Source organism: Nymphalis io, chromosome 17 (assembly GCF_905147045.1).
Source record: "Nymphalis io chromosome 17, ilAglIoxx1.1, whole genome shotgun sequence".
NCBI lineage: Eukaryota > Metazoa > Arthropoda > Insecta > Lepidoptera > Nymphalidae > Nymphalis > Nymphalis io.
In genome coordinates this window covers 11,843,148-11,865,193 of record NC_065904.1, presented here as the reverse complement: position 1 = coordinate 11,865,193, position 22,046 = coordinate 11,843,148, and the positions used below count along the sequence as shown (strand labels likewise).

Sequence of the window (22,046 nt, the reverse complement as noted above, 5' to 3'; positions counted from 1 at the left end):
AAGCTTGAACTGCTAAGAGCTGACGTTACCTCAATATACAAGACCTAGCCACTATCCACCTACTGTTATGTGTGCAAGGTAATATTCTACCAACTTCCAAGCTCCGTGCAACTACTGAGAATTCTTTGATAGAAAAAGTCAATAATATTTCTAATTTAATAAATTATGATTAAAGTAGGTATTTCATAATTTTGTTAAGAGTTTTCTGAAGGAAAATATTGAGAGACGAGGTTTTTGTTAAAATCATGGTCTAAGAAACTGCGACCGACATGATCAGCAAAATAGAGCGATAAACACATTTTGTTATTATTAATTAAATAGTGAATTTTACAAGTATCGTAAACAATTAGGGTTTGTGTATTAATTAAATTATTTCAAGCGTAAAGTTTTTGAAACGCCTCCATTATTCACTGAAAGCTGGCCGTCCACGAACTGTTTCAATATTTATAGCCGACATGAAACCTAATATTTTATAATAATACAGAAAACATATAATATTAGGTATTTATCTTCTCCGTAGAATCGACACTCCGAACCGGCCTTACATTCAATTGAATCCTGCAACACGATGTTCAAAAATGTTTTAATAGGAGCTTAGTTAAAGAATATTCAGATTTTACGTAAGCGCTGTTCGGGTTATGGACATAAAAAGTAACCGTTTTATTGTTCGCATATCAGTAGTACAGTAACAGCCTGTTAATGTCCCACTGCTCGGCTAAGGCCTCCTCTCCCTTTTGAGGAGAAGGTTTGGAGCTTATTCCACCACGCTGCTCCAATGCGGGTTGGTAGAATACACATGTGGCATAATTTTAATGAAATTAGACACATGCAGGTTTCCTCACGATGTTTTCCTTCACCGTCAAGCACGAGAAGAATTATAATCACAAATTAAGCACATGAAAATTCAGTGGTGCTTGCCAGGGTTTGAACCCACGATCGTCAGTTAAGATTCACGCGTTCTAACCACTAGGCCATCTCGGCTTTTACCGATATCACCACCAACATATTATCGTATTAATATATATATTGCAGCTCCGCCCGCGTGGCGTCTTTTGTTCATCATCATTAAACTAACATCGGTCAAACGTATTTGTGTAAATATTATTGTATCGTTATATCTCAGACTCGCACATCGCACCGAGATAAAATACATAACAATTTGTGAGTCTTCTCTTTTAATCATAAGCTGTTGATGAACAAATATATTATTAAATTTTATAGAGTTATTGGCTGTAGATTATCACCAAAATGTAATATGTAGATTATTATTGACGACATCCGTGAAAATAAAGACACGAACAAAAAAACGATACAATTATAAAATATATGCTATTAGTAAACTCGATGCAAGACAGTTCGATGCGATATGTAACTATTAATATTAGGTACACTTTCGTCATTTCATCCAACGCTTCGTACTTCGTGGCAGCGCGTCTTAAAGTCGTTCTCGCGTTAACGAGAAACGTCCATCACAATGTAAGCAACAATGTGCTAAATTTAAGCGAAGTATTTTCTTAATCACTTAAGAGAGCATAACAACACTTTTGCCACCCTCTGGCCAAGAACACGTTCGTTATGCCCTTCATTCACTTTAACTTTTTTTAGACAAATAACGATGCAAATTAAGTAAGTATAATTATAACGCAGAAAAAGGAAAAATAATCTAATTACTTATGTATAATTTGTCTTAATAGTCTGAATAAAGATTTTTTTTTCTTTTTTTACGGGTTTTTATCCTTGCGGCATGTCAAACCCATTAAAGAAAAATATATCTTATAATTCATATTTTATGTTTAACTTCATATTTTTTAGTTTATTTTCAATATAGTGATAAGTTATGCGAACCTACATGTCTTCATACAATCCCGCAACGATGAAAAAGTACTTCGTCATATGAAAAAAAAACTAATTTATTAAACAATATTATATAACACACGCACTATAAAGTATCTTGAGAGAAAACATCAACAGGATTCGTAATGAAGTTAAGATCGTCGAGCTCCTTATCAAAAATACAATGCGAAGGAGGTTTCCTGGTCACAGGGCCGAGGCGGTGGTGGCGCAGCAGCAAGTACAGCAGCAGGTTGTACTCCGACGTGGCGTTCTGAACCATGCGCAGGGTAGCTTCGAGCTGTTCCTGGCGCGCGTCCCAAGAACGAAGCCGTTCAACACAATCTTGCAAGCATTGATTTAGCTGCCGGAATAAAATGAAATTGTCAATCACATTTTTGCAAATTAGAAAAACACAATTATTAATAAATGTAATTTATTCCAGTACACAGCTGAGTAGAAGTCGTGTTACAAATATATCTAATAAATCAATGGGCACGAGCCCAAACACCGATTTAAATAAATCAATTGCCATTGGACTTTATGAAATATTAATAAGAATTACCTTTATTATTCGCCTTTCCATTAACTTTCTTTGTATCCAGTCACAAACATAAGTGATCATTGCCAGTAGTATTAATGACACCGAGAGGAATAAATCCAGAGGAGGCAGTTCGACAGGCAACCAAGCAAGCGTGACATTCGCTGCGGTCCCGAGCAATGGTTTCGGCTCAGGCGGGGGATCATTCGAGCTCAAATATAAGTCTGGTACATAGTACTGAACTGGCACAAGCAAAAGTGTCACTAACGCCGTCACCAGCAATCCATTTGAACACCCGCTTAACGGCATCGAGAGCCCGCTTATCAGCAAATTACTTTACATTTCTGCCCGGAAATAATATTATATTTTGTAATTTACGCCTAAAAATTATAAAGTTTTGAATAAAACACAACATATATTTTTCTTAAAAATGTTGATGACACTTGATTTTTCTTCTGGATTACTGATGACTTATGTCTATTGTTAGTCATTTTATAGTTTATATTAAACAAAGAGTAACTATGTACAATTTGCAAATTACTCTGTATTATTTATTTATTTTTGTATAGTAAATTAATATTTGAATAAAGCAATAATCTAATAATTTACCTATGTGTTAAAGAGATCACTTCCGAAAACCCTAGAAAAATTGAGGAAGTAGTTAAAGTAGCAAATGACATTAAAAAAAAAGTGGCCCACACGCCGGACGACAAGGACGACCGGCGAAGAAACATCGAGCTTGATAATTTTTCAAAGAATTTGTAACTAAAGACAACTTATAAATAAATAACAATGAAATTAGTTTTTTTTTTTTTTTTTTTTATATCGCCGGGAGGGCAAATGACTCTACTCCACCTGATGGTAAGTGGTAGTAGAGTCCAAACGCGACGACGGCCAGTACAGACGGGAAAAACGTTCTGCACTAGCCGCCTTCGCCTTGCCGGCCCGCAAGATGCCTCTTCACGCCTCGTTTGAAGGAACCCGGGTTGTAAGAGGAGGGGAATACGTGAGCTGGTAAGGAATTCCATTTTTTGGAAGTGCGACAAAGAAAGGAGTTGCCAAATTTCTTTGTTCGCGATGGAATTGATGTCACAGTTAGGCGGTGACATCGAGAACCAGCCCGCGTGGACTTAAGAAGGAAGGGGGAAGCAGGAATTAGAGAGAATAATTCCTCAGAGCACTCGCCGTGATACAGTCGATAGAAAGCGCTCAGTGCTGCTATCTCACGACGCAATTGTAAAGGTTCAAGGGTGTTTGTGACCTTTACGTCGCCAATAATGCGTACGGCACGTCGCTGCAACCGGTCCAAGGCCTCAAGTAGGTACTTAGCGGAGCCATCCCAAAGGTGCGAGCAATATTCCACGCAAGACCGTACCTGTGTTTTGTACAGCAGGCACAGTTGTTGTGGCGTGAAAAAGCGCCGCACCTTGTTCAGAACTCCGAGTTTCCGTGAAGCTGTTTTTATAACAGCCTCGATGTAATCCCTTGGACTAAGGTCGCAGCGAACGTCAATCCCCAGCATGGCGATTTTGCTTTGCATCACCAGCGGAGTACCACAGAGGGAGGGAAGAGGGGAAAATGTTGACTTTTTCGCCGTGAGAGCGCATACCTGTGTTTTCTTGGCATTAAACTCAACAAGATTATCAGAGCCCCATTTGGCGATGAGATCTAACGTCCTATCGAGTTCAATGACAAGATTCTCCCGCCTCTCCTCAGTTTCCGCCCGCCCAGCCACTGCGCGTCCGTGGTATCCACCATGCACTGTACTATCATCTGCATAGCAATGTATGTTCCCAAGGGAGAGCATATCATTGATATGCAAAAGAAAGAGTGTGGGAGATAGCACAGATCCCTGGGGGACCCCAGCATTCACTACATAGAATTGTGAAGCGCAACCATCTACTAAAACACGAAGGCTACGCTTGTGTAGGAAGCTGGCAATCCAGGTGCATAGCTGAGCAGGCAGACCATATGCCGGTAGCTTGGAGAGAAGACTTCTGTGCCAGACCCTGTCGAAAGCCTTGGAGATATCGAGGCTGACAGCCAACGATTCTCCATGCTTGTCGATAGCTTCACCCCAGAGGTGTGTTACGTACGCTAGAAGATCACCTGTGGACCGTTTTGGTCGAAAACCGTACTGACGATCATTAATTAGACAGTGATCTTCTAGGTAATGGATCAGTTGGTTGTTTAAAATCCGTTCCATCACCTTACAAAGTACTGAGGTGATAGCTATTGGCCGATAATTTGCCGGGTCAGACCGATCCCCTTTTTTGGGAACCGCTTGCACATTAGCTCTTCTCCAAGCCTCCGGCACACTTCCCGAAGAGAGAGAAAGTTGGAACAGGCGCGTTAACACAGGAGACAGCTCCGCTGCGCACTTCTTCAGCACTATGGCTGGTATTCCATCGGGACCGCTAGCTTTCCGTACATCAAGTGATTGCAGCTCCGCACGCACATCACGTTGCCTGATTTTAATGTCAGGCATCGTATGGCCACATGCAGGTATTGTAGGTGGCAGTGCACTACAATCATCGATGACGGAATTGTCGGCAAAGAGTTTAGCCAGGAGTTAAATAAAAACATAGAATTTCGATAATAATAATAATAATAATATAGTAACAGCCTATAAATGACTGCAGGGCTAAGGCCTCTTCTTTTTTTGAGGAGAAGATATGAAACTGACACCTCGCGGTGTTTTCCTTCATGACCAAGTACGAGATGAATTATAAACACAAATTAACCACATGGAAATAAAGTAAAAATTTTGCGGAGTTTCTTTCGCCGCTTCTTCTCAGGTCTGAGTTTCCAAGCCGGTGATAGATTTATGACAATCAATAAGTGTGACGCTTTTATATTTAATAAAGATTTTTGTTTTTGACATTGATTATATAATTATTAAAATTTCAAGTGTCTAACCATTGGATCATCACGCGCCAATAGATGTTACGCATCAAATGCTTTATTGTAAAACTCTAAAGTAAAGATAACATTTAAGCATCTAAATAAACTTTACATTAAATAAAATGATTGAACTACTTATTGTTTGTACAATATTGCTAGTTTCCGCCGTGTGGTGAGAAGGTATATACAAAATTTCATGATGTTCGATTGAGTAGTTAAGACTTAAGGTAGCGCTAGGCTCGTCCTTCCATTAAGAAAACATGAACTAAAGTTGTCGCTAGGTGTCGCTGTTTATCATGACAAGGACTGGTTCCGTCTGTTAGATCTGTGAAAAATACATTTTCTTGCTGATAATCAAGTGCTAACCCCATCCCAAAGGCAACAAATTCGCAAAAACTGTAACCGCAACTTTGGTACCTAAATCTAAGATAGTTATTTTCTTAGATAGTTATATAAGTTGAAAGTTAGGTAGGTACTTAAATAACGTGTTGTAGGTGGGAACAGGTCAATTATGATTATAACTGTTATATTTCGTAAGATATTCTATATTTACTCTCAGTTATTTGTTTCTTTGTTTGTAAAAATAATAACACGCACGTGCCATGACTTCGTTCACTTAGAACTGCGACAATAATAAAATAGAAAAGAAATCGCCATCTAAAGGCAGACAATTTATTACCACTACTTTTTGTCACTGTTTTGCGTACTTTTGGTTAATAAGAAAATACTTCTGTGATCTTGGAAGCTCGTAAAGATATCAACCACAAACATGTAATAAGATAATATATAAAATACGTTCATTTATTCCTTAGAAGCTATCCGATCATAACAGCCGTCAGTGTCATCTGTAAAAATTATTTAGACAAATGACACTGCGGCAAAAGTATTCAACGTCAACTTAGTACTTAAAAACCAATCTGTAAGTTTATAAATATAAAAACAACATATTTTTCCTAATGACATAATATCTATTTACTAACTATTGCAGTATTATTAATATATTTGTGTATGGTGTCTTTATGATTTATTTATTATCATTTTACGCAATTAAAACCGAACTTTCTCTCGCATCTTATAAAAATTCCATTGCTATAAATTATAATTGTTTCTTTTCTTCAGGGTCAAAACTGTTATGTAGCAGTAGTCAGTAGAACAAAGGACTTGCAATTCATGTTTTGTCCGACGGAAAATAAATAATCATGAAGAAAGCTGTATTATTTAAAAGTGTGTCAGAGGATTATAAGAAAGTGTTTAGTGATAATAATTATGAGGCGATTTTCGTAGAACCTCTGCAATTTGAATTTATGAATTTACAGGAATTGAGTGAAAAATTGCTAAGGAATGATTATAATGGTATCATTCTCACAAGCCCTAGAGCTATAGAAGCCGTTTCTAAATGCTGGTCCCCTTCAAAATTTGTAATTTGGAATACCAAGAGAATATATACAGTTGGCGAGGCTAGCAATCAAAAAATTAAACTATTACTCGGCCTAGAAGCCTTTGGCAGTCAGACTGGGAATGCAGAAACCTTAGCAACACTCATATCAAGTGAAAACAGTGCAAATTCAAACTTTTTATTTCCTTGTGGGAATTTAAGATCAGAAATTTTACCAAACATATTGCAGTCCAAGGACATAACAGTTGATGCGCTAACAGTTTACGAGACTAAGGAAAATGACAATTTAAGGGCAAATTTAATGGAACTAAATAATACAGTGAATCCCTGTTGTATGGTGTTTTTCAGTCCATCTGGTTGTGAATATATTTACCGGCAGCTACAGACATTTAATAATAATCTCTCGATTTTACCACACTTTGCTATAGGTAACTCTACTGCACACAAAATTGAAAATCTAGGTGTTGAAATAGCTGGTGTGGCCACAAAACCAAAACCAGAAAGTATGATTGAATCTGTCAAACAGTATTTTAAAACCACAGAAACATGTAGCTAGCCATAGCCATGACAAACAAAAATTGTACATGTAATGGTGTTGGTTCATTGTATATAAATATTGAATATATGTTATATAATACTCGAATATAGTACAAGAGTGTATACTGTTTATTTACATATATTATATTGTTATTATTTTGTACAAAATTTTTTTGTAAAATAAAATAAAGCTATGAGTAAAAAATAATTTGTTGTACTCCTCAAACTTCCAACTCATTTGTTGTTGGATTATCACAGTTAGTCCTTGTTCCAGATTCAGCATCCCATTTCTTAGAAATTGACATGTATGTCGTCACTACACTACTAATGACTAAGATTGAGCTTATCAATGCAAGCGGCTGAAATAAAAAAAATATATATATATACATTAAAAATTAAACATATTTTTCATTGAAAATTGTAGGTTATTCACTTTATATGATAACTAGTGTCCGCCCATGTTTTCCTCCAGGCAGTAAAGTACCCTTAAGCAAGTTTAATAAAAGGCAGTCACTTTAGCATTTAAAATATTAGCAAGGATAGATATTTTTATTTCGGTATCTCAACACATATGGCCAACCCATAATATTACATGTATTTTGAATCATTACATCATTTTTAAATTTGCTTTTTTTTCACATTGAGAAAAGCGAAAGGTGTCTGGGTACATTTTTTACTGTCTAGATGTCATGGTCAGCATCGCATTATAAGTTTAATGTGAACTTAACATTTATTACATAAAGTTACGTTAACTTTTAACATGTTGATAGATTTCTAGAGTGGAATGTTCGGATTAAAACTTTTAGCCTAGTAAGGTAGAGTCCTAGATATATTAAACAAGTCTGTATAACACGTTACCCCGTATGCATAGTCGACAGCACGTCGTAGCTCACATAGGGTGAAGCTCAGAATGGTAACAAGCAATAGCGACACTCCAATCACAGTCGATAATATTATGTCCTGTGAATGAATAAATCTTAAAAAACAAGTCTTGAAATAAAATTGTATCATTGCTTTGTGCATGCCGCCTGAGGGGGAGGGTGCCCACTCTTTATTTAATTTATTGAAAGAGATAGCGTCATCATCAGTGAGATTATAATATTTCAAATTCATTTATTTTAAATTTCTTTATTTTGTTTGAACCCGTTCCGGAATCTTGCTGTTAAGCCGTATACATTGCCCCACAAAGGAGCAGGTACTTTGCACTACGTAATCGAGTAGCAGCATGAGTTTGTGGTTGCCAATCTTCGCTAGCATGACCGCTTAACATTAAGAGACAAAAAATGAACTTTTCGTGTATAATAATTGAATTGATCGTTGAATGTTTGGCGACTAGTAAATAATAATTTTATCGTCGAATGAAGTTTTAGAAGAGTAACGGCAATATGTAACGTCGTCCAGAACGATTTCGGTCACGGCGGCTAATCTCAAGAGAGATTAGCCAACTACGCAGGAGATATTATAGTGCACAAGTTTGTGCGCAAACACAGGTGTACTCTCTATTCCCTAACTCCCATAATGGGATGGGACGGCAAACCGACACGACCGGAAAGAGTTCAAGCGCAGGACCAACGGCTTTCCCCAGGCACGGCAGTGTGCACACTTCCAACTTCCAGACTCTAACAGAAAAACCCAATAACTTATTTTTACTGGCCCGACCTGGGAATTGAACCCAGGATTTCCAGGTCTGCGGCTTTACATCAAGCCACTAGACCAACGAGGCAGCAATATACCGACTGTTATGAAGCACGTCAGGGGCGCCCGCGCGGCGAGCAGCCCGCGCAGCGCGCACAGCGCGGCGAGCACGCCCCCCGCGCACAGCGCCGCGCCGCCCGCGCCCCCCGCGCGCCCCGCGCCCCCGCGCCGCACCAGCCGCCCCACGCGAACGCTATCGCCGACACCGACCAAACCACCTGGAACGATTAACAGTTACTCGCCGACAAACCTACAAAAGACATTCGTCGGGTAATCAGAGTAGAACTATTTCATCGCGTGTCAATAATCTGGTGCCGTGGATAACGAGGACTACCCTCGTGTTAACAGATTCTCATGTGTTCACCCATGTTCACTCATGTTCAGTTGATAGTTTGAGTAAGCGCCAGTTTTTCTTCAGGATACCTTTTTTTTCGAGATGGCTCGGTTGAATCTTAACCGGTGATCGTGGGTTCATGTGATTAATTTATGATTATAATTCGTCTCCTGCTATACAGTGAAGGAAAACATCGTGAGGAAACCTTCATGTGTCTAATTTCACTAAAATTCTGGCACATGTATATTCCACCAACCCGCATTGGAGCAGCGTGGTGGAATAAGCTCCATACCTTCTCTTCAAAAAGGGAGAGAAGGCCTTAACCCAGCAGTGGGAAATTCACAGGCTGTTACTGTACTGTATACTAATTTCGAATCCTTGAAAGCGCTAATCCCGGTCAGTAAGATTTAGAAAACACCATTCGTATATAGTTCTTTGTACGAGGAAGATTATATTAGTTTTATACCGCATAGCTTCAGGCTACATAAGCCATAAACTTGGAACTGACAAACGATACTCGTATTTAGTTAATGAGGTGGACTTCACTATGTACTCATTACGTTCTAGCTTACGAGACTGTGGAGCCCAAGTTTGGAAATTGACATTGTTACACTCTACAAAGCACGTAAGGCCGTTTATTCTGTGGTGATTTTTCTCCGAATGTATCAGATTCTCGTCTCATTTGATACTAAGAATATATCAAATGTGCCCACATACTTGTTCACTGTAATATTTCCCGTGCAGTTGACAAATCAGTCTCCTTTAAGGATGGCAATCGTGTCCGGCATCGATCAGATGATAAAATACTTACAGTTGCTAATACTTTCAGAATTCCTTCAGGCGACACAAAGAAGTCATTTTCTAAATAGTACTTGTACAAGATCTTGCGCTCTGTATCGATCCTGTCCGCTACTTGCACCGAACTTTCCATTTTACGGACTCACCCGAAACTAAGTTATCTGCTATGGTCACGATGAAATGTTAAGTCTGCTAAGATAAGATAAAACTACAATCCATTAATTAGAAACACTTCAAAGTCAAAATATAAAGGATGATCCGGAGTAATCAGATTTGATTTTACTGATAAAATGGCAATTATCGTTAAATTAATTGATTTCAGAGATAGGTTTCGAAACACTGACGTCTCAACAATGTCCTGGGTAAAGAACGCTACAAATAATTCATTGCATAATTTTACCATTTAAACTGTCTATAAAATGTCTTAAAACATACCAAAAGTAAAATAACAACACGTCAATTGTATAAAAACCATATATGTATTATCATTAAAATTTAAAATTAAAACTTACTCGCACAAGTTTCATCGAGATCAAACATTACAATCACCGGTTCTTGAAAAACATTTGTAATTCTTATAAAGAAATATACAATACAATGCAACACACAAAGCAATGTACTCTTTCGTAGACATTTATTGAACATTTCTGCGGCCCGTTGTGTTACACAGTTACAAAAAGTTGAGATAGAAAATTTGGTCAATTATTCGTTATAAATATTATTTTCATATTGTAACATTCATCAGTTTACACGAGCTCTAAGCCCCACACGGCGATTATACAAAGTATCCCGCTGTGACATTGAACAATAATCTTAGTCTTGCCCTTACAACAAGGACTACACTAGGACTTGTTTACCTTCAATATTCGGTACAAATTGTCACACAATTTTCACAGAATATATAAATATCAGTACATCACAAATATACCCGAGAGGCCGCAGAATTATAAATATATTTATAGTCAGAAGAGTCATTTTAAAAGTGTCCAATAACAAGTGTGATTGTGGTGAAGGAACACTTACGTTACAAGATATCACTTACAAAGAATGTAAGAAGTACACAAAGAATCATTTGGTGATATGTACGATACAATATAAATAAAAGGGGGACCAGCTACTACATTAGAAACAAGTGGTTAAATTAATACAAAATTATTGTTTGTTTAGACGTTAGATAATACAAATAGACCAAGTTCACTGTTTGTGTTACGTGTACGTATTTATTCTTCAACCTGGCCCATAGTGGGTTGGGGCCTTCCAGTTCCCGCTTGGTACCAACCAAACAACGGTACAAACGTCCTAAGCTCATAGCGCGAGTACGACAGATTAGACAGTATAAAATTACACCCTATAACAATTCTTATTTGGTATATTTTGAAATCCCCTTACCGTTAACTATATGTACTATAAACAAGTCATGCAAACTATTTGACCCAACACAAGCGTCACATTAAATAAAGGTCGCGTACACAATGACGCATCCACGGGTGTTCGGCAAGTCGGCGCTCGACACCAGCGCCGCCACGGTGGCTCGGCCACGTGCTTCTAGTGGCGACTCGACGAACACCTCCAGCCGGGATAAATAGTTATATAATTATATATGAATATAATGATCCATTTCGTCTACTGAATTCTTAGCACAATAAACATGTCGATTACAAGTAAAAATTACCCTTTGCATACATTTGTATATTGATTCATTTATTGTATAATAATATTAAAAAATCATCATGAACAGGGATAGCCGGACACGCCGCCGGGTGCCAAGTAACGGGCAGAAGCTTACAAAAATACAGATAAAATATTGTTTGCGAATAATCTAATATTTGTGCAAAAACTACTTAAGGAATGCTGCTCGTTAATATTACAAATAAATACTTACAACACTAAATGGACTAGCATCAAAATCAGACTTGGTAAATAATAACGTTTAAATACAATGGATAAACAACGGTCTAGCAAAATAGATGACGAACTGCTCCCTTCGAGGTCGACACAGCTCCGGCTACTACCGCACGTGTAAAGTTTCCATTCGGGTATTTGTAAAAATCGTCACGAATGACACTAGAGGCACAATTAATAGCAGTTGTGATCAAATCTATTTTGCCGAACCGCTCCTACAGATCGATAAGACTAGATAAATACATGGACGTGAATCACAGGCGAAATCTAGTGGCAGTATTAGACAATCCTGGGTCCTCCTCGTGTGACGTACCACTAACATATCAAAGTCCAGTGCTCATCGCTCCTACAAATAAGACGGTCCTAAAAGTAAATGCTAATTTGTTACATAAGAGTAAATCAATTCATCATCGGAGCCCTTTAGAACTCACGAAACCGCACCTGACGGTCGACTACATCGAGCGATGTCTCGATGCGACTATGTAACTCGAAGTCTCCTTTGTGCCAATTCCATCACAAACAAATTTCAAGCGAGACACACGAGTCTAGGCGAGAGGGCTCCCCGATCGCACTCGTAACTCATAACACGCAGCGACGACCGGGGGACCGGCTGCGAGCCGCAGACGGAGGTACAATTTTAAAACGGTCCCGGTCTAGAAAATTGGGGTTTCATCGAAATAGGTTTAAAAAACGTGTTTCAGTCGTGGGGCGCCACTACACACTACACTCACGGCACCGACTAGAAGTCGGTGGACGACGGCGGTCACTATAAGGCGCGGTCGCGCGACGTGGACGCCTGCGGCACGGCGCGGTAGGCGGCGCGCAGCGAGCCCGCCCGGCCCGCGCGCGCGCAGCCGCCGCGCACGCACACGCCCGCGCCCAGCAGCGCCACGCCCGCGCCGCCCAGCGCGCAGCCCTGCAACACAGCGCCCGTTAGCGGCCGCCCGCGCGGGCACTCACGCCAGCTGCGCGACACTCACGGCCGCCGTGTACAGCATGGAGGCCACGGACGAGTGCGCGCCGGGCGCCGGCAGCGCCACCAGCAGCGCGACGGCGCCGCCGATCAGCCACGACGCGCTCCACGCGAATGATATTCCGCTCTGAATTTTTATTTACAAATACATATGAGAACATCTAAATCTATTGTTAAATTGGTTTGCTTACATGTACAAAAAAGCCTTACAAATCTGTTCCAATCGACGGGCAGTAATGCGTCCAACAAGGAGATGTGCATCAACATGAGGAGGGTATGTAGCATGAATGAAGTGAGTGCCCCGAACAGCAGCGGCTTGGCGGCAGACGCGGCACGTAGTCCTAGAGCACCCCACACGCAAATGCACACGCATAGAGAGCACAGCTGAAAAAAAATAAACAAACTACATTAGATTACGTTTCACAATAGTAAATTGATAGTATTTTTAGATAAAATCTAAATTTACCACCAGTTCTATCCAGCAATTTAAATTAATAATATTAATATTAATGAATAGAATTATTAATGAATTTTTAGATGAAACAAAACCTCCTCTTTGATAGTAGAGTCTTTAGCCAGCAGTGGGACGCTCACGGACTTACTTTTTTATTACATGAAAATTTTTAAGCTTCTTATTTCTATTGAACCATTAAAGTTAATAAAGCAATTTTTATCTATACCATTTTAAAATACATATACCATTTAAAATAATTACAATGAATGTGCAGATAATAAGTTACAATTAAATGAAAACAAAACTTTACTACTCATCATTGAGTTACATTATAAAATTTAAAACAATTTTCACGAACAAAACAATGACACATATAAGAGAGCTACACACAGGCATAAAACAACCTACATTATACACATTGTTCCCTAAGTAGGTCACAGCGGGTGCAAGTATGCTGAACCTCTTTAGCCAATTAATAAATGGAATATTGCATTCATGTTCATGGAAAGATAACTTATATTGGTTTATTTGTTTTAGTAAAAGTACTAGTAGTTATGTACTACACAACTACATTCATCAGATGTAATAAATGTAGACTGACATTCTAAGGCATAATGCCGCTATACCAATTGTAGTGTACCTCTCAATCATTTCATTTGGCATTGACTTTACTAAGTGTTTTAATACAAACAAAACATTACCACATGTATTATAACAACAAGCTACATAAATATCTTTAGTTATGTTTTCTTGATGGACATCAAGCTACCGGTCATATAGTTTATGAGCAAATTTGATAGTATTTAAACTGTATTATTGTTTTATTTAAACTGTATTATTGTTTTATTTAAACTGTATTATTGTTTTAAATATTACTTACCACTAGAAGAAAGGTCAAACCACCCGTCGGCGTGATCAAGTATGAGAGGTGGCAGTAGACAGGTGCGAGAGCGCGCGGGCGCGGCGGCGGAGCACGCGAATAGTGTGCGTGCGAGTCCCACGAGCGCTCCGTGAGCTCCGTACCGGCAGGCGAGCGACCGCCCGCGCCCGCGCACCCACTGCCAGCGATTTCGAAGTCCTGCACGTCCTCGCCGCGACAGCTAGTCGGCTCCAGCTCTCTTATCTCTTCTAGCAACAGCTCCACTTCGTCGGTCGAGTATAACTCGCTCGCGGACACGTAGCGCGCCGGCGCCGCTTGCATATCACCCGCCTCGACCTCTACCGCCGAGCGCCGCCGCCCCGGCCCCTCCTGAAAATACACACACTGAAGCTCCACTAACATTCACTTCTTTTGGGGTTGTAAACACTTTCCGTTTACCTATTCCGAGCGACATCGAGTCTTCGTCCCTTTATCAGTAACCGCATACTATGATAACGCAGATATGAATTATTGTAAAAAAAGCAAAATGGTAAACAGATTATAGAGACGCTCTACCAGCACGCCATGTTTGTTATCATTATTTTTTTTAAACAATGTCACAGATTGGATTCATGTAAACTCTGTGTCTATGCTACGCTCGGATAATCGTCTATTCATGTTGTGAATTCTATATCAAATTATGAAGCCCCCACACTTAAGAATTTTCAAAGCAAGCAAAAATATCTATCTCTATTTTTCTGAAGTAGAATAAGTAAATAATTAAAAATATACACTACTGATGATTATGTTTGTTCAACCATGAACTTGAGGCGAACGAAACGACTAACGGGACCATAAAAAATACAACTTGCGAAATTCCTAATAAATTGAAAATGAAAATTTCTAATATACTAATATATATTGAGCAGCTTTGTAGCAACATAATTGTCGCTCTTTAAAAAATCGCCTCGGTTTTCTTTAAGTCTGTATTTTTTATTACCATTTCAATTTCTTAGTACTGTGAAAGATAGCCCAACTGGGATGGACATAGAGTATATAGTAAAATAGTCGGAATAGAGATCACTCGCACGAATACTTTTGTCAACTAAGTGTCGCCATCTATTATATAATATCCGTTGAACTAATACCAATATGTAAGGTATACTTGTAGGTGAAGGATTGCTCCCTTCGCCTATTACACTTACTTTTTTTCTTTGCAAATAGAAAAAGTAAAGTAAGTGTAATATAACTCTTTGTTATACCTTTTTGAAGTAATGTATTGGAAAATAAAATATAAAAAAACATTTAAAAGTGTTTAAAGAGACTGTAATATGATGATTTTAGACAAAATATTATTATTTTTTTAACTTAACATGTTAATATAATTATTATTCGTTATATGAGTAGAGATGGCCTAGTGGTTAGAACGCGTGAATCTTAACCGATGATCGTAGGTTCAAACCCGGGCAAGCACCACTGAATTTTCATGTACTTAAATGTGTTTATAATGCATCTCGTGCTTGACGGTGAAGAAAAACGTGGGGAAACCTGCATGTGTGTAATTTTATTGAAATTATGCCACATGTGTATTCTACCAACCCGCATTGGTGGTGGAACAAGCTCCAAACCTTCTTTTCAAAATGGAGAGGAGGCCTTAACCCAGTAGTGGGACATTAACAGGCTGTTACTGTTACTGTACTGTACATATGAGGAGTGTCAATTCATGATTTTGTTTAATGTTCAAGAAAATATTATCGAATGCTGTAAAGTCAGGGCAGTAGAAGGTAACAATTTATGATTTCTCTTTATGTAATTTATTATTTTGTTATATATATGGTATATAGCGATACTAGCTATTGCCCACCCGCTTCGCTGTGTTCAATCAATAAAATCAATTTATATTCTAAACTTTTGCGTATGATGGGTCAACAAGATGAGAAATAACAATTGAGTTGTTTTTATAATTGTTTTTATATTCCAAAATTCACAAAATGTGTAACAATGATTTCGCAAACCAACACTTGACCCTAGTATCACAGAATGACTTCTTTGTTATCGTCAGTATATATTAGGCATAATAATATATTCATAGTTCGTGCAGAGCTTTCACAAGGTAATATAAAAAGCATCAAATAAATTGTACACATATTGTATGTTAATTAAAATACTATTTTTCAATTGCAAAATATTTTTGTCATTATAACAAAATGTGTATGTAAACGAAAAACTTTATTAAGATTGAATAATATCAATAAACAATAAAGTTGAAACTTCGAAACAATATTCGGTTATGGCTAATGCTAAAAAATGTCAATATTTATATCTAAAAATGAAATCAGCTTCATGTAATGTGTAATAACATTATTTTTAGTAGTATAGAATAATTTTAAACGATTTTTTACACAATGTTAAAATTATTACAAATCGAATAATAATCTTCTATTAACAAACAAATAAAATTTACTATATATAAACAAAGAAAAATGTAAAAAAACTTCTTGAAGGGAAAAATCCAAACGAAAGTAAAAACTACCATTTAAGCTTATTTCTAAACATTTCATTTACAAACGACAATGTCACACTGAAATGTCACCGCGGCGTCTCCAGCGCCGCACGCGACCGAGTCAATCAACGACTACATTATATGACACATAAGCTGAGATATCTTCATCCTAATCAATATATTTTAAATAGAACACCAAAATATGTTAATATATTATATTAATACTATGGAACTGGTTGAGGTAGTATTATTACAGGCAAGCTGCCATTGACCACAAACAGGCACCTCACTCAGGCACATGTTAACTTCAAATCAAAGTTAGAAGTTTAGAACGGTTTTCAATGTTTTTCGACCCAAAGGTCCGATACGAATCTCCGCGACGATTTAACCGAAACTTGTATATAAGCCTCTTGAAAGGATAAGTCAATAGATTAGTATTTCTCGAAGCCAGGCGGAGGTCTAATCGTGTCGCCGGTTTGCGTCTCCGCCGACACCATCCGGAACTCCTTCGCGTGCGGGTTGAGACATGACCGCGCCATTATCGCCCGCGACACCGCCTGCAGCATGTACTGGTGCGCGGCGCCCGGGTTCACGCAGCTGAGCAGCGTGAACATCTCGCACTCCGCCGCCGACAGCGACACCGAGCTCGCGGCCGGGGGGGGAGGGGGGTGCGCCGCGGGCGGACACGGCAGAGGCAGGGGGGGGAGGCTCGTCGGCGGCAGCGAGGGGAGGCTCGTCGGCGGCAGGGAGGGGAGGCTCGTCGGCGGCGGGGAATGGAAGCTCGTCGGCGGCGGGGAGCGGAGGCTCGTCGATGGCAGGGAGGGGAGGCTCGTCGGCGGCGGGGAGGGGAGGCAGGGCGGCACGTGTCGGCGGTAGTCGTCGACGAACTCGAGCGCGATGCCGTCGCGCAGGTAGGCATGTATCTCGGCGAAGTTGGGCGTGTCCCCGTTCTCCAGCGCCTCGAACCGAGGGTACAGGTAACACTCCGACGTCTGCAAAGCACCCAAGTGTCACGATTATTATTCATCAAATGAACGGCCGCCGGGGGGCCGCGAGGCGCGCGAGAGGGTAGACGTCGCAGGTTATGAACCGTCGGCCGAGGCTCGGTATTCGTACAAGAACTTTAACATTCAGTCATGCATACATTTATCTTAGTGTACTAAAATATGCAATTGTAAAATCAAAAAATTCACAAGTCATTTTGAAAGTATCTGATAAGAATCGCCCGTACTCTTGTTCTGAGTGAGGTTATGCCTTGCCGTCGCGTCGAGTGCATCGGAGCAGGTCTATAGAATTTACAATTAAAATTTTTAAGATATCTCAGCTCTCTATCAATAGATGTAAAATCTGTAAACTAGCGTCGATAATCGCGATGCAAATTTTCATCGGAACCCGGCCGTCGACAGCAAACGTCGTCATAATATCACACGAGAAACACGAATCGGACACACTAGGGATCATCGGCGGCGAGCTTCCGCGCGAGCGCCAGGCGGCGCTGCAGCAGGCGGCTGGCGGCCGGCGGCGCGCGCAGGCGGGCGTGCAGCGCGCACAGCCGCGCCAGCACGCCGCCGGCGCCGCCCGCCCGCGCGCCCCCCGCCGGCGCGCCCGCCTGCGACGCGGACTCGGACGCGTCGCCCGCGTCGTCCTCACGGCGCTCGTCGAAGTGCAGGATGGTGCCCAGCAGCGAGCGCACGTCCGTGTCGGCGGAGCAGGAGTCGGAGGCCGGCGCCGGCGCACTCACCCCCAGCGCGGAGTCGGCGCGCGCGTCCGCGTGGCCGGCGCGCACCAGCTCGGCGCTCACGCAGCGGTCCTCGCGCGTGGCCGTGTCGATGAGCAGCACCTCCAGCGCGCCGTCGCGCTCGTCCACGGCCACCACGTTGGCCACGAGGCGGCGGTCGCGCACGAGGCGCAGGAAGTGGTGCGCGGCGGGGCGGGGCCAGCGCCGGCCGGCGGCGGGGGGCCGCGCCCCGGCCAGGCGCGCCCGCAGCGCCTGCGCCTCGAGCCACGCCCACTGGCGCCGTAGCGCGCGCAGCTCGCTCACGTCACACCGGTCCACCGTGCCGTAGTCCACGTGCCGCACCTGCGACAAGCACTTCGAATCACTCGCTGATCTGTAGGGCGCCGTAGGATGATGATAAATGAATATGCATGCGACGGAATCTGTCGCTGGGGACGATCGAATTACTTTGACGGTGTCGCTGTCTATGATCTTGACTATGAGTGAGCGGTGCCAGTCGCCCTCGTAGCGGCTGGTACAGTAGTGGCCCACGCGCACCGCGCCCAGCGCCAGCGTACGATTCTTGCCCTCGCCGTGAGTGTAGTACTCGCTGACGAAAACAAGAATATATAACTTGGAACATATTGCTGAAATTAGTAGGATCGAGATACGAAGCTCGAGAGCGACGCACTAACTTCATTTCGTCCATAATGTTCTCCATGGCGATGTTGTGTCGCTCGCCCAGCCGCAGTAGCCAGAAGTGCGAGGGCGAGTACACCTCGGCAACGGCCACCTCCAACATGGTGCCGGGCACGATGTCCACCAGCGATGCCGACGGGATGCTCTCCAGGAAGTGCATGCAGTCCTCGGGGAACACGTCCGCCTCCTGCAGCACACGCACGCCGTAGAGTACACAGCGAGGCCGCACGAGGCGACACGACGCCGGGAGACGGGACTCACGAAGGCGACACCGGGCAGCGCGTCGTCGGGGTCGGGCGTCGCACAGGGCGCGGCGGGGCGGGGGGCGCGGGGCGCGTGCGCGCAGTTGACGGGCAGCGGCGCGGGGCCGGCGCGCGCGTCCCTCAGCAGCCAGTCGCCGGCTGGCTGGCGCGACACGCTGATGTCCGCCAGCTCGCACGCCACGCTCAGCACGCTCGTGAAGCCGAAGCGTGAAAAGTTCAACTCACACCCGTACCGCTCTCTGGAAACGATTATGATATTGATATTGAAATAAAGTATATACATCGTAATAAGTAATTCTCTCACCTGTAGAGTCTTAAAATGTCAGTGCACCAAACACCATCCGGATGACCAAGTACTATATCTCTGATTTCTCGTTTCAAATCTTCCAGCTGAGTCTTCTTACTGCTACTTGAAGCTGTAATAAAAAGTGAAAGTATAAGACATATTCCCATCAAATGAGTATAAGAATATTTTGTATACATAACAATAATTAAATAGTTGCAGATTTTATTATGAAAACAATTGGTTTACTTTACATACATGATGATGTCTGTCTTCCTGAATCATCACCATCTTTAAGAGATTCTTTATTATTGGAAGACTCCTCACTAATTGCATAGTGGGAGCTGTAAAGTGCTGTTCTCTTTTTGAGGAAGTTCTGCAAAACACTTTGTGAACAATTCCCATTATCAATTGTTTGTTTTGTATCATCAGTTCTATCAGTCTGAAAATAATAATTACAATCTTAGTATTTTATACCTGCAATTTTGCTCTTCATTAACATAATATAACTTTAATTTGCATGGATTGAAATATAAAAAATATTATTTTTTAATTCATAAGCTTCAAGCAATTGCATGGTGCGAATGGACCGCAGTTGCACAAAAAGACTTCTATAGGCTTCGTATAACCTAATATTAAACATTAGGATTCCTAGTAAGAACATTATCAAATATGTTTGTGTAGGAACACCAACTGTAATGTGTGTGGCTATGTTTCCAGTTATACTATGTCAGCACATTCTATATACAAACATATTGTATAGTAATGATGATTATGAGTTTATAAAATTACCTGTGGAGGATTCTGTGTTGGTGGAGGATGATATTTTTTAATTTCTTCATTTGTGGTTTCGTTACTTGGCATATTTTGTTGCTTTCTTTGTACATTTTTAGATTGAAAACTCTTGACAATTAAATTTGATTCAATTGGTTTGACTGCAGATTCTGGCACACTTCTTCTTTTGCCCTTACTGCAAATTTGAAATAAGTACAAAGGGTTCTTTAGATAAAAAAAAAAACTTTTATCTATATTTTTTTAAACATACATATATCCACTTACAATTTAACTGTTGGATTGGACTTTTGTTTCTGTACAAACTTATCAATGTGCTTTAATGCATCCGGAACAATTAATGTCAGTTCAGGGTTTGCAGCAGAACCCTGAAACTATGAAATATGTGTGGCAATCTAATAACATTGTTTAATAACATCAACTCAAAGTAATTTATTATTTACAACACAAAACTCACTTTCTATTCCCTCATTTTTATAATTATAATAATGCTTTAGTGATATTGCATTATGTAAGCAGAACAACAAAACAACTATAGGTTAGTACTTACCAAGAAACAGTCACTAAATCGTTCCTTGAGGAAGATGATGGGATCTTTGTAGCCATACTTAGCAAGAGGTATTTGCTTGCCAACCATGTTCCGATAATCACGCAACAGTGACCGAACGTCTACTTGAGTGGGGCTAGAGACCACTAAGGATCTCAGCACTGATTTGAGTTGTTTTAAGTCTTCATCCATTTTCTAGCCTTTTTTGTCTCTTAAAAATACAAGATGTAAACATTTAATAACTTGAAGTTACTACACAATTCAGTTAATATTATACTTATTACATTTATAGTTTATTTATAATATAAAAAATCGGCATAATCAAATTTAATTTAAGCCAAAACCCAATAAATATATTTTTATTGTTTTGTTAATCATTCATTTACTAATGTTAAATATTAAAACTCTATCCTTACCTTCAATTTATCGTCGTATTAATTTAGATTTTTCTACGTAACTTGTAACTTAATTACAAAAAAATATTCTTCTACCTCAAATAAGAAGTTCCCTATGTATTAAAATCAATAGTACCTAGTATTTATAATTTAAATAATAATCTACCTATCCTATTTAGAAATCAGTTTCGGTTCAGCATCCTATTTACTTTTTTATTAAGAAATAAATTTAGTGACACCGAAGTTATTATAATTTTATTAGTTCATGAAGAATTAAATATAAATATAAACAAAGAAATGTCAAAATAACCTTACCTCTTTAATTCAACATTTTTTATAAAGTTAATGAGTACCGAGTAGTTTAGTAAATTAAAATATAAAAAACTAAATTAGACTAATCTCCATCAGCGTAGTACAGTGTACCTACTACCTATGTAGTATGTAATATATTATCAATGTATTAATATTTAATGTGTTTGTGCTTGTGCGTAAAATTGTAAATTGTAATATTGTACCACAGAGTATGTTAGTACAAAAGCTTATGCTCCGAGCACAGTCCGAAGTCTTGAAAACAATAACTTTTCACACAGACTATTTCTGTAAAACATTTAGTATCATCTTTGA

At 40.2% G+C, this 22,046-nt stretch overlaps 5 protein-coding genes across 7 annotated transcripts; 1 reads left to right on the top strand and 4 right to left on the bottom strand.

Annotated features, from left to right (window-relative positions):
• Nucleotides 1–1,939: 1,939 nt before the first annotated feature.
• LOC126774785 (uncharacterized) lies at nt 1,940–2,811 on the bottom strand. The gene is made up of 2 exons (XM_050496339.1): nt 2,396–2,811; nt 1,940–2,194 (listed from the first exon to the last, which is right to left on the bottom strand). Exons 1-2 carry the CDS (start codon nt 2,678–2,680, stop codon nt 1,940–1,942), a joined length of 540 nt encoding a protein of 179 aa, XP_050352296.1. The 5' UTR covers nt 2,681–2,811.
• A 3,337-nt stretch (nt 2,812–6,148) lies between these two features.
• Nucleotides 6,149–7,416, top strand: LOC126774783 (uroporphyrinogen-III synthase-like). 2 transcript variants are annotated; one of them, XM_050496335.1, is made up of 2 exons: nt 6,149–6,194; nt 6,395–7,416. In XM_050496335.1, exon 2 carries the CDS (start codon nt 6,475–6,477, stop codon nt 7,225–7,227), a length of 753 nt encoding a protein of 250 aa, XP_050352292.1. In that variant the 5' UTR covers nt 6,149–6,194; nt 6,395–6,474; the 3' UTR covers nt 7,228–7,416. The 2 variants fall into 2 exon arrangements, with proteins under 2 accessions (XP_050352292.1, XP_050352294.1); XM_050496337.1 differs by lacking the exon at nt 6,149–6,194 and adding an exon at nt 6,263–6,281.
• On the bottom strand, nt 7,328–12,825 carry LOC126774753 (uncharacterized). Its single transcript, XM_050496288.1, has 4 exons — nt 9,963–12,825; nt 8,942–9,096; nt 8,067–8,305; nt 7,328–7,567 (listed from the first exon to the last, which is right to left on the bottom strand). Exons 1-4 carry the CDS (start codon nt 10,166–10,168, stop codon nt 7,430–7,432), a joined length of 738 nt encoding a protein of 245 aa, XP_050352245.1. The 5' UTR covers nt 10,169–12,825; the 3' UTR covers nt 7,328–7,429.
• On the bottom strand, nt 12,704–14,830 carry LOC126774752 (uncharacterized). Its single transcript, XM_050496287.1, has 5 exons — nt 14,683–14,830; nt 14,245–14,613; nt 13,121–13,294; nt 12,918–13,037; nt 12,704–12,853 (listed from the first exon to the last, which is right to left on the bottom strand). Exons 2-5 carry the CDS (start codon nt 14,563–14,565, stop codon nt 12,704–12,706), a joined length of 765 nt encoding a protein of 254 aa, XP_050352244.1. The 5' UTR covers nt 14,566–14,613; nt 14,683–14,830.
• A 1,362-nt stretch (nt 14,831–16,192) lies between these two features.
• Nucleotides 16,193–21,938, bottom strand: LOC126774775 (uncharacterized). Of its 2 annotated transcripts, none has more exons than XM_050496321.1 (11): nt 21,738–21,938; nt 21,031–21,238; nt 20,748–20,854; nt 20,481–20,658; nt 19,947–20,130; nt 19,710–19,821; nt 19,404–19,644; nt 19,139–19,329; nt 18,912–19,053; nt 18,468–18,806; nt 16,193–17,718 (listed from the first exon to the last, which is right to left on the bottom strand). In XM_050496321.1, exons 2-11 carry the CDS (start codon nt 21,217–21,219, stop codon nt 17,158–17,160), a joined length of 2,244 nt encoding a protein of 747 aa, XP_050352278.1. In that variant the 5' UTR covers nt 21,220–21,238; nt 21,738–21,938; the 3' UTR covers nt 16,193–17,157. The 2 variants fall into 2 exon arrangements, with proteins under 2 accessions (XP_050352278.1, XP_050352279.1); XM_050496322.1 differs by lacking the exon at nt 21,738–21,938 and adding an exon at nt 21,444–21,506.
• Between the last annotated feature and the right edge of the window lie 108 nt (nt 21,939–22,046).

Coding starts and splice junctions, on each gene's coding strand:
- LOC126774785 (XM_050496339.1), bottom strand. CDS start 2,680: ATGCCGTTAAGCGGGTGTTCAAATGGATTGCTGGTGACGGCGTTAGTG. Junction 2,195..2,395: donor TGGAAAGGCGAATAATAAAG/GTAATTCTTATT, acceptor TTATTCCGGCAG/CTAAATCAATGCTTGCAAGA.
- LOC126774783 (XM_050496335.1), top strand. CDS start 6,475: ATGAAGAAAGCTGTATTATTTAAAAGTGTGTCAGAGGATTATAAGAAA.
- LOC126774753 (XM_050496288.1), bottom strand. CDS start 10,168: ATGGAAAGTTCGGTGCAAGTAGCGGACAGGATCGATACAGAGCGCAAG. Junction 8,306..8,941: donor GACGTGCTTCATAACAGTCG/GTATATTGCTGC, acceptor ATTTGAAATATT/ATAATCTCACTGATGATGAC. Junction 7,568..8,066: donor CTGTCGACTATGCATACGGG/GTAACGTGTTAT, acceptor TTTTTATTTCAG/CCGCTTGCATTGATAAGCTC.
- LOC126774752 (XM_050496287.1), bottom strand. CDS start 14,565: ATGCAAGCGGCGCCGGCGCGCTACGTGTCCGCGAGCGAGTTATACTCG. Junction 13,038..13,120: donor CCGTCGATTGGAACAGATTT/GTAAGGCTTTTT, acceptor ATAAAAATTCAG/AGCGGAATATCATTCGCGTG. Junction 12,854..12,917: donor CCATGCTGTACACGGCGGCC/GTGAGTGTCGCG, acceptor GCTGTGTTGCAG/GGCTGCGCGCTGGGCGGCGC.
- LOC126774775 (XM_050496321.1), bottom strand. CDS start 21,219: ATGGATGAAGACTTAAAACAACTCAAATCAGTGCTGAGATCCTTAGTG. Junction 19,330..19,403: donor CGCTGCCCGGTGTCGCCTTC/GTGAGTCCCGTC, acceptor CGTGTGCTGCAG/GAGGCGGACGTGTTCCCCGA. Junction 18,807..18,911: donor TAGACAGCGACACCGTCAAA/GTAATTCGATCG, acceptor TGCTTGTCGCAG/GTGCGGCACGTGGACTACGG.